The sequence below is a fragment of the Eucalyptus grandis genome, chromosome 1 (genome assembly GCF_016545825.1).
Source record: "Eucalyptus grandis isolate ANBG69807.140 chromosome 1, ASM1654582v1, whole genome shotgun sequence".
Taxonomy (NCBI): Eukaryota; Viridiplantae; Streptophyta; class Magnoliopsida; order Myrtales; family Myrtaceae; genus Eucalyptus; species Eucalyptus grandis.
The window spans coordinates 30,318,821-30,330,054 of NC_052612.1; the positions used below are offsets into that span (position 1 = coordinate 30,318,821).

An 11,234-nucleotide genomic window follows, 5' to 3' on the forward strand; every position below is an offset into this window, starting at 1 on the left:
CTGTGATTTCTAAAGATATTACGTTATGTCAAAAAAAGTTCAAATTCCTCTCTGCTAAAGATTACACCCCTCGTGAAACCTCTCTTTAATCTACCGATCGTCTTCTCCGCTTGAGACTTGGCTTCAAATACCAAGAGAAAAAGCTGAGAACTTGGATTTGGATCCTTTGATCTCCTCATCCTTCTCTAAACGTAACGATCCATGCGGACCTGAGAGTTTCGCACCTTTCCGGAATGGATAACTCTACATGGGTCTGCCGAGGAGAGGAGTGTGAGTCGACTCTTTCAAGCTGAATAGCCATTGCATCCTCATACCAAACCAAACGAAATCTGATAGAATTCTTGGCGTCGTCGAGGGCATTTCCGTCACTCCATCGGTCAACATTTGGGAAGGCTGTGTGGCTTTTATCGGTCGAGGCTAGGGAAGTAGCAGGTGGACCATTTTTCCAAACGCTTTCTCAGTTTATTTCACCTATTTTGATTTTGTTAGATATGTTTAATTTCATCTGTTTCGGACGATTATGCCCTCCTCTCCCAGACAAGCACCTATGCAAGTAAGAGACACGTGGCTCACGGCCATCTAAACCATTTTCAAGCATCCGTTTGCTCTCAGGGCGATTCGAGACATTTTCTATCACTACTGTTCATGGGCAAATTTGAAAATCCCGAACCGACACAGTAACACGTTTAGAATTGGTCATTCGAGATAAATTTTTAGTACCTTATGCTTACTAAATGACTGCGAGAAATCATCACATTGATACTTTGACCAAGAGAGAGACTCATGGATAAGGTAATTTGGTCAATTAGTTAATTAGGACATCGATCTGTATCTTTGACAAATCATACTTCAGTAGATGGAATATAGAAACTTTTGTCTTCAGACAAAATATAAAGAGAGAGCCTCCAGCCCATCAGATATGGGCCAAAGAAACCTTCACACCAAGGCTATATAGAAAAGCTCAATTAAAAGGTTTTTGACTAGCTCAGAAAGTCTATGTAGTTCAACAAAAGGTCACCAGCAAGAAGGGACACTTCCTCTACTTCCTAAACACTACCATGATCAGTCCCTAACATAAACCCTATAAAGCTTTTAATTAAACACTCATCAAGTTTGGAAGTCAGAAGTTACAGGTGTTCTTTTTCTCAGTTCTCATCATGGGTATGATGAGGGCAGGACGCCCCAGTAGGAGTTGGACTCGTAGTCTTGGAGGGTGAACAGTTGATAGCTCGAGCCTGCGAGCGGGTGGTGCTGAGTGGTCGAGGGCGTCGGCGTCACTCCTCCTCCTCCTCCTGCTCCCCGAGTGAGGTCGCTACAGTGGCGGATGTCACCGGAGTAGCGAGCGCTCTCCACCGTCTCGTCACCGGAGATGTCAGTGTAGCCGGTGGAGACTTGCTTCTTCTTGGCCGCTTGGATGTCGCTCACCATGGCTTTCAATCTTGAGACCTTTTGGGGGAGAGGCCAGATTAGGGGAGAGATGTCAGCCGCCCATATTTACAACTTCTAGTAAAGTATGATTCTAATACATTATGACAAGTAATAATGTATTTTTCAAATGGTAAATTTTACAGATAAGCTGTTGTGCTTTAGTAAACCCAACATATATCTCATGCTATTCGATTTTTTTTTGGCAATAAAATTATACTTATATGATTTCTTTGTATGTGCATGGATTGCATTTTGAGAGAGAGAGAGGGAGGGAATAAAATGCTCGTTTTGCATCCTCATACAAAAATAAGTACCTCCTCTTGAAGCCTGAGCTTCTCCCTCGAGACGGCGTCAAACTCCAGCTTGAGGGCGTCGTAGAGGCGCTCCAGCTGCTTCGTCTTCCACCGGGCCCGGCGGTTCTGGAACCAGATGGTGATCTGGCGGGGCTGGAGCCCAAGCTCGCGCGACAGCCGCATCTTCCTGTCCGGGTCCAGCTTTATCTCCTCCTGGAAGCTCCTCTCCAGCATCTCCAGCTGCTCGCTCGTCAGCTTCTTCTTCTTGTCCATCGACGCTGCAACCACCACGTCGTTGTGGGCCTCAGCCATCGAGGAGGACAGCGGCGGGGGGTGGTGGTGGTGGTGGTGCTTCAGCTCCATACCTACTAACGATGGAAATGCATATGATGTCGATGTACCGTCATATTTTTGCATCGTAGGAGAGATCAAGAATGCAATACTTTTCACAGATTAATTTTACTCGAACATTAGCAAATGATCATTTTTCTGCAAATTGAAAAAATATGCTTTTCCAGTGCAATATCCCCAGGCATATATCTGTGCAAGATCTCATTTACCCTAATTAGAATGGTCCTTTATGGAACCCAATAATTGCCTGCAAATGGAGTTTCCTCTTTGGTCCTCCTTTGTTTTGCTATTAAGGAAAGGGCGTGGGTTCTATTCATTATCCGTTAACCTCTTGAGTTAAAAAAGGCCATTAGAATCTGCAGCAGCTCCCCCAAAAGAAAGATGGAGAATAATGCACTCCACTGAAGTGAAATTAAATTCGTAAAGAGAGAAAAAGGAGACGACGCAACATGGAGACGTACCAGGGTATTGGGCGAAGCTGGGGTTGAGAAAGCCGATGGAAGATTCAGGGAAAGAGACGTTACTGAAGCTCCTCAAGTCGCCATGCCAGTCCATCTCTCTTTCTTCTTCTCTGCTTCTTCTTCGCTCTCGCAGAGACGCGTACAGCAGTACAAACGCTTCGCTCTACTTCTCACAGAAGAGAAAGAACAGAATCTACGTGGTGTTTTATATTATGGGCAAACGTGGAGAGAGAAAGAGAGGCAGAGAGAGAAAGAGAGAGAGAGAGAGAGAGAGAGAGAGTTGGACCACAAGAGAGAGAAGATAGAAGGCGTGGCAGGAAATGGTGGGGGAAGAAGACAGCAAGCAGGCTTCTTACAAACCCTTATTACTTCTCTTTTGGGGTACAGCAAAGTGAATTCGTGGGTTTAGAAGCTGTCGCTGTATCGCTCTGACCGTGACAAGGAGCACCGCCTGTTAAACAGAGATTTTTGGATCGAATGCACCCGCAAGCCCGTTGAGCAATTACTTGTTTCTGAAAACAAACCGCTGTTCTTAGACAAAACCCTTCTGTCTAAGTATTGCAGTGACAGAGAGGAAGAGGGGACAATCAAGAGCAGGGATGCGAGGATTAGGGCTATGTGTTAATTTTTAATTTTAAGTTAAACTTATGCATGACTAGCCATCCAAACTCGTGACTCACCAATCAAAGGCATGAGTATCTCAATTTGGGTCATATTTTATTCTGACTGGTCTTCCGGTTAGTGGATTATAAGCATGGACTCGCCGACGTATATTCATGCCATGACTTCCTCCATCTCTGATCGGAAGAAATTTCTTGCAATCATCCCTTTAATTGGAGGGTTGCAGACATAATTATCACACACTTTTAATATTAAAAACAAATCCACTTCAATGAGGTACTTAAATATGACTTGCTTTTAGGTGCATTAATTAAAAAATGAGAAACATTATGAGATAACTCCAAATGATTGTACCCATCAAACTTCGGATAATACTCTTTCTTGTAGGGTACTTAATGATTCAAATTTGTTGTGTTCTTTAGTGAATACAAATGAGGGATATCTAGACATTTTCATTTGTCATATTTTGTTCGAAAACTCCATCATTGATTTTAGTTATTATTATTAGTTAATTAGTTATGTTACTTTTATTTTGATATAATTATTAATGCAAAGGTAATTAAAACTTAAACTCGATTACCATGAAAGTCTAGTATCTCCCAAGCCAAATTTTTGGCTCCATCACTATACTCACACAACTTTTATCAGATATTTTCTTTTTAGTTTTAGATTTGCACAATATCTATTGTAATCCCATAGATCATATAAGACCATTTTGTTGTTAATCACTTGCCTAGTATCTTTTAAAATGGTCTAGAATTCTAAGTGCATTTAGTAATTGTCTTTACATGGTCCGCACATTCCTATTCAAATCATTCATTTGATTTCGAAACCCTTCTAGCAAATTCGAAGTTGAGCTTTATAAGGGTACGGATGGATCTTTCCATTTTCCAAATGTTTGTCTTCTTTTTTTTCCTTTTGGCAACCAGACATGCATGTAAAAACTCTCACTTTTGGGGAGCAACAAAGTCGATGTCGATGAAAGAGAAGAGAGAGAGAGGGGAGGAGTACTTTGTCGGCTAAGGGGAAAGGAGTGGGAGGTAGACAGGAATTGTGTGTGCGTGTGATGGGATAGAAACTTTAAAGTGGGCATCAAATGTCTCCATCAGGTTGGTCCCCAAAGGGCCCCTTCTCCCCCTCTGATTCCCGCTGCTCCTACGCACACCCCTACAACGCGACTGAGCTTGACCCACAAGCAACACTCTTTCCCTATTCCCCCCCCTCCTATATTTTTTTTGTATCCATCTCCTCCTTCGTTTGTATGCGTAGTACACGTCTAGGGTCGACTGTGGTTTTGAATGAATATGATCAAGTGTGCTCAGTGCGATGTGCATGTGTGTTGTCTCTTCACAGACATTGGATGCGTGAAACGTGTATGTGTGTTTTGATAATGTAAAGTATGGTTATTTCACATCAATCATGGAAGGATTCGTGGTCAGTTCATAAGTGATAAGAAAAACTCCACCCTTTAAATTAACTTTTGAGGTGATATACATGTCGTTCTCACTTCAAATTAGGGCTCAATGTGTGAGCAAGGGAGAGATTGTTGGAGTTATTAGTTGTTAATTTACAAGTGTGAGCGAAAGTAGGAAAAATCCGGTCCATGGTCGCTCAATTTGGACATGACGGATCTTAGGTTCAAATAATGGCGTCGCCCCCAAACAGAGCATCGAGATGCAAAAGCTTAAAGTTATGGGTGTATGGATGAAGGAAAGTTTATGTGCATAAATGCGATGGAGAGCACATGAGGAAATAAAGTGGGAGCCGCACATGAAAAATTTCTTAAGCCGTAAATACTATTGTGACGCTATATTAGAATGTCCAATTGAAAAAAATATTAGCATATAAGTAAAGAGAGATTACATATGCATGCAAGACTAGTAAAATCTCATCTGCATGTAACACACATGAGATACAAGACGTTTTAACATAGAATAAGCTTGTGGGTTGCATTTATTATCTTGAGATGGAACTTTATTCGATGCATGTGAATGGGCCGATTAGCGTACATCTAGAATTGGTTGAGTTAAAAGATTTGGATTAAAAAAGAAGAAGAAGAAGAAGTATTGTCGATTTTGAGTTTAGATCCTAATCAACGACTTCCCTTTATTTTTCTTGAAAATGCTTTCGTCTTTTGAACAATGGTAGGTAAATTTTTACTTTTGGCTCTTGAATTTGCTCTTTTATTCCAATCAAGTCCTCAAACTTTCAATTCGTCTAATCAAGTCCCTCAAACTCCAAATTTAATTAACTGGAGCCAACGTGCCAGTTGGAACTTGCAAGATCTTTGACTAGAAAATCTGGAAAGCAGTGTTCTTGTTGAGATATATTGCTCCCAGTACGGTTGTGATAATTTTTATCTTCCAAGTTATGGGTCAAGCCCTTGTTAGCCGATAGCCCACGGCGACAACATTTAATCACGTCAGACTCTCCTCGCAGCCATCAAATACATCGGCTCCGATTAACCGGATCCGAAGCCGGAGGAGGGACTTGATCGGGGAAATTTAAAGGTTTAAGGATCCGATCGAAAAGAGCACGCAAATTGAGGGACTCAAGGTGAGACTATTTTACCATACTGATATGCCATTTGTACGGAAGCCACTCAAATGAAATTCAGCTCATTTTCACCATATACTTTAGACAAAAGGCCGTTGCATTATTGCTTTGGTCTGACACGCATAGATGGATAGATCATTTCATCTCCTCATGGCTCAACAGCAAGAAAACGAGTCAGCACCTAATCTAATTAAAATTGGCATCAATCGGATAGCTATAGCTATACAAACACCGTGTGTGTATGTGTGTGTAGAGGTTTCAAATTTAATGTTTTTTTGACCAGCTAGATGCGAGTCATGTCATGTGAAATTCCGCGAGTGATTAGCGCTCTCATTATTAGGGAAAATGATTCGAATATTTTATAATCAAGTCGAGTTTTTCCATAATTTTAATTAAGAAATTGGAATACCCGATGAAAAATTATATTAAATAATTAACGGGACCAAAATAATTAAAATCACTATTTCTCAATTGATATAATTATTACGCTATTTATGTGGTATTACAACGAGATAAAATGCATAAAAGTATGTTACATAAATGCTATTTGTTTTGTAGAAAATAAATGATTTTGACATAGAATGTTTATTTACATTGTTTACAAAAATGAATGCATAAAAAAAAAAATCATCATTTACAACAATATCTAGACATAAATTGTTGCCAATAATGAAAATATTTTCATTGACTAATTATTTCAAGTGATACAAATAATTAATTAAAGGAAAATATTTTTCAAATAATTCCTTTTCCACAAAACAAATAAAGCCAAAGAAAATTCATGTTTTCTAATTATTAGAAGAATTTATAGATGTATGTAACAACAATAAACTGAATTTTTCCTTACACGATTATATATAAAGGGAAAATAATCTCAAATCTTAGATATGTGTTGCACTGTAATAAATATATGCCTATTTGTAAGAAATTTATGTATTTGAAATGATTCATCAAATTGAAACCCCATATAAAACTTGAGCATGTAATTGGGTAGCATCAGCACCGATAACTCCTTTCGAGTAAATGTAACAAGAATTCGAAGCTAGTCATTGTTCAAGAAATTGCATAATTCGCATAACTTTCAGTAGTTATAAATCTATCCACAGATACATTGAGATTCTAAATAATAAGCAGCTTTTTTTTTTAAAGTTATCACTCGCTAATTTATTCTAGTTATCTAATTTTCATAACCGTTCGGATATATCTATTGGTAGAAATTCATTTGAACGATGCAAAATGTCAACAAACTATGAAAACCATTTAATTTTACACATTTAGTAATCTCTTTTTGCAAAGAGAGGATAGCATGGATTAACGCAGCGAGAAAAATTGCGTTATGAGAAGTTTATATCATCTGATATGATCCAAAATTCAAATAGAAAGGTAAATGGATAGAGAAAAGGGGTAAATGCTCAATTACCTAATTAATAAGCATTTTGCTTGTGTTACAGCTTTTGACTATCGTAGAATAATAACTTGTTATAAATCATAAATTCTTTAAAAAACAAACTCCACAACAATTTATAATTATTTATAATTTGATTTATTGTAATTCAAAACAAACTGTTATGAACATTTCACCCAATCATTTCTCAATTAACAATAATACATAGGCCTCTATAAACAAAGATATCCAGCATTGTAGAAGAACTTCACGCAGAAGCATGCACATTGCACACAAAAACCTGCAAATGAAATGGAAAAAAAGAAGAAAAAAAAGAAAGAAAGAGAAAAAGGAAACAGAACAAAGCCAAAATAATCAGAAGAAAAGTTAAAAAAAAGTTGGGGCTCATCCTACATGCTGGGGTTCTCTCCCTTAATTGCGCTTGCAGACAGATAGGGAGAGAGAGAGAGAGAAGACAAAGCTGGAATTTTCTCTTTCTTGGTGGCTCCGTTTCAGCTATTTGTTCAAAGCTGGGGGCATTCAATGAGTAGTGTGGGACGAGGAGGAGGGTGGGGTTCACATCTACAACTACTACAGGAGAAGGAGAAAGAGAAAGAGAAGAGGAGGGAGAGAAGGAGGTGCGCACTGCACTATTTCCATTTTTAGCTTTCTTCCTCTGTTTTTCTCCTAATTTTTCTTTTGATGATTATATCCCTGCTTTTCTGTACTGTTCCTTACATAATTTATCTTTATTATTGTCTTCGGGGGGGAGGTTAAAATGGTTCCTGACTGACTGATGCACAGTAGATCTTCTTGTAAAAAAGAAAAAGAAAAAAACGAACGTGGGCAAATGGCGAGAGGAATCGTGCACTGACTTTCGAAAGTGACGGGACAGATCAACCGTAATAAGAAAGGCATCTTTTTTTTTTCCATTTTCTTCTGTTTGATAATGTAATGATCGCTGTCGACTAAGAAATTGGGAGGTGGAAAAAAATGAAAATGAAAAAAACGAGAAAAAAAAAGGGATTGTTGGCATATTTATTTTGTGTCCCTTTTGGAATGACTTGGGCATTTAATTAGTTGATAAGCTCTGGATTGACTATAACAACATCTAGTCGAGTAGCTTGAGCCCCCCCTTTTTAATTGCAGATTAATGCGGATTTGTTGTGAGGGGGTGAGGAGTGGTGGGAGATAGAGGTGAAAATTTGCGTTTTTGATGATTTTTCCCCCCATGTAATTGGGATACCAATTCACTTGGGTTATTTTTACATTTTCATTCACAGTGTACAAAGAAATTGAATCGAAACGAAAGATGGTAATATGTGCATTTTTTATCAATTTAAAATTGATAAAATTAGTTGACTTACCACCCTTTAGGATAGTGATGCATAGTAGGGAAACGGTGGCTTGGCAAAAGGTCGTGACCTAGCATGCAAACTACTCTAAATTAAAATTGCATACATAGACACAAAAATCTAGGCTTAATCGATTCGTGAGATTTGCAGAATATTTCATGAGCTGTATGCAGGTAGTTGGAACTTCATGCTCGTACTTCTAGGTCATTATCTGGAGCACAAACTGCTCTATGTTAGAATCACACGTGCGGGAAGAGAAACATGAATTGATCGGTGCATGAGATCTGCAATATGTATCGTGGGTACTAGAAATCGGACCTTTGCGCTTGTACCCTAAGGTTATCCAAAAACAAAGAAGATGAAGATTGTTAGTCTTGGATTTTCTCTTACTCTATATCACAACCATTGTAACTTAGAAAAGTAAGTTATTCCTCCTCCTTACCTTCAATGTTTTGAAAATGGAAAATGTTTTTTTATAGAATTCCAAAAATTCATAAACTAACTTTAGATGACCCATATGTCAATGCTTGTATATTTAAAAAAATGGCTAGTATTTCACATAAAACCGAAGTTAATTTTCAACTCAAAAGAAAAAAAAAAATTGGATTTTCAAATAAAGGAAATAAAACTAAAAGAGGGGCAAAAGCCATAAAAAGGATATGTCAATTCACTGCTTTACTTTAGCTTATATATAAAAAGTTGGTTTCGGTCCTTAACTCAGTAGAACTCAAATCGAGATTGAGCCATCTTATCACGGTTAAGGATCACGGATGGCTCAAGAAACACTAAAAAGTGATTGATCCATCGCGTCCAAAGTCTTACTTCATATTAATATATGGGACCTATTAAAAAATAATGATCAATCACATCTAAAGCCTTACTTCATATTAACATATGGGGATCCATATATATATTCTCTATTTCAAAAGAAATGGTGTACTTTCGCAGCACATCAGATCAAAATCAAAGTAAAATTCGAAGGAAGACTTCATTTTTTTATTCGTGACTTTTAACATAAGTCAAAGCTCAAATAGGACCACCACCGCTAATCATCCCTCCCCGCCTTATCATCGTTTAAGAAAACCTCCGCCGAGTCTACCTCATTTGTTATTTTCCAATCTTATGGAAGTGACAGAAAGGTATCATGCTAGCTATTTTTTAATTATTAATTCCGGGAGTAGTACTTTTTTCCTATTAAGAAGTCTTATGAAAGCATATATTATTGAATACTCTTTACCAAGAAAAGGCATTCATGTACGGTCAGGATTAGTGAGACCTACTAAATATTTTTAAAAAGGGTGGTGCTAATCATTGGGATTAATGATAGTATAAAAATAGCTGGGCTTTTACTTGATTTGATGAGTTCTGATGCTTCAACATCTATCTCAATAGATCAACCCATTGTAGGGATAATCTTGGACCTTGCAGTAGCATATTTGGGTACTAAAATTATTGAGGATTCTTGTGTCTGAGATTAAGTGGAGAGGCTTTCCTAGAGTTATCACTAATCTTGCTAATGATTAATAAAGCTTTTCGCTTGGACAAAATTCTCTCTTCCAAAAGAGTGCTTTTCCCAATTCTTGTAAGCAGAGAACCCCATTTGCTTATAAATTAATCAGGAACAGACAGTAGCACGAGACTCTATCACTCAAATGATCAATAGACTTTTTTTATGGGGAACCTTTGCTTAAAGGATGTATAACCCTCTTGGGCTAGATTTAGAAATTGCTTTCTTGTACATTTATATCATCAAGAAGCCAAGAAAATAGTCACTTAATCATTGATTTCGACATTAAATACATAGATTATCATCAATAGCAAAAGGTGACCGGACAAAATATGTCGCCCGTAGGACATGATTTTCGCTATACACACATGATTCAACACTATCACATGTATTTTGAACATGCGCGTAAAATTTCATGGACAGTGTCCCCCAAGGGACTTTCACCCGATGAACGCGACCCTTCATTCCTGAGCGTACGCACGCAGGCATGTGCTCCTCCCCCTCATAGCAAAGAGGAAATGATAGGGGGGGGCGCAAAGACGACGGTGGCTCGACATGTAATTGATTCGAACTGACAGCAGCTCTCGGCAAGGAGAGAGAGAGAGAGAGAGAGGGAGCAGGTCAAGGCTTAAAGCCACAGAGAGAAAGGGGAGGCGGTGGTCCCTGAGAGAACTAGGAGTGAGAGAGAGAGAGAGAGAGAGAGAGAGTTTGATGGGTACAGAACTTGAGGGGCTACAGTTTGAAAAGCCGTCCTACAATGCCAGGTCTAGAGTCTCGGAGACGTCTTGGACTTAATTTTGAACACGGGAATTTTATATATTTTCTATATATATATAACATGTATAATATATGTAAATATCTATACAATATTTCTGGATTTATGACTTTGTTTTTAATGACTGTTGTTGTTGGTCCTGCCTAAAGCATCCAAAACTCTAAAATGGTACACTCCCTGTTTCCATGACCCTTACCGGGAGTTAGTGCAGTGTGTACACCGTGTACCGTTTTGAGGAGCAAAAGGTGGCTGGCCTCATCACCTTGTACAAAACCCAATTCAGCGCATTTAAAAACTCAGCCCTCTCTCTCTCTCTCTCTCTCTCATGAATGCACCCTGCTGTGCTGGATCAGATTAGCACCTTTGATTTGGTTTTTGGCTTGCCGCACCAAAGTATCGACAAGAGGCTGTTGTCGTGGTCCTACTCTCCCATGGTGAGATAGCAAGGTTCAAATCCTCACCGTACCGTCCCAAGATTATGTGCCATCTGGATTAGTGCAAAT

At 38.6% G+C, this 11,234-nt stretch overlaps 1 protein-coding gene across 2 annotated transcripts; it reads right to left on the reverse strand.

Annotated features, from left to right (window-relative positions):
* Positions 1-926: 926 nt before the first annotated feature.
* On the reverse strand, positions 927-2,791 carry LOC104438645 (homeobox-leucine zipper protein ATHB-13). 2 transcript variants are annotated; one of them, XM_018874771.2, is made up of 3 exons: positions 2,534-2,791; positions 1,743-2,089; positions 927-1,446 (listed from the first exon to the last, which is right to left on the reverse strand). In XM_018874771.2, the coding sequence occupies exons 1-3, from the start codon at positions 2,625-2,627 to the stop codon at positions 1,156-1,158; spliced, it is 732 nt and encodes a 243-aa protein (XP_018730316.1). In that variant the 5' UTR covers positions 2,628-2,791; the 3' UTR covers positions 927-1,155. The 2 variants fall into 2 exon arrangements, with proteins under 2 accessions (XP_018730316.1, XP_010050142.1); XM_010051840.3 differs by having other exon boundaries at positions 1,743-2,086; positions 2,534-2,779.
* Between the last annotated feature and the right edge of the window lie 8,443 nt (positions 2,792-11,234).

Excerpts from the sequence above, each read along its gene's own strand:
- LOC104438645 (XM_018874771.2), bottom strand. The coding sequence starts at position 2,627 with ATGGACTGGCATGGCGACTTGAGGAGCTTCAGTAACGTCTCTTTCCCT. Across the intron at positions 2,090-2,533 it reads CAGCTTCGCCCAATACCCTG|TAGGTATGGAGCTGAAGCAC; the intron begins GTACGTCTCCAT and ends TTCCATCGTTAG. Across the intron at positions 1,447-1,742 it reads AGCTCAGGCTTCAAGAGGAG|GTCTCAAGATTGAAAGCCAT; the intron begins GTACTTATTTTT and ends CTCCCCCAAAAG.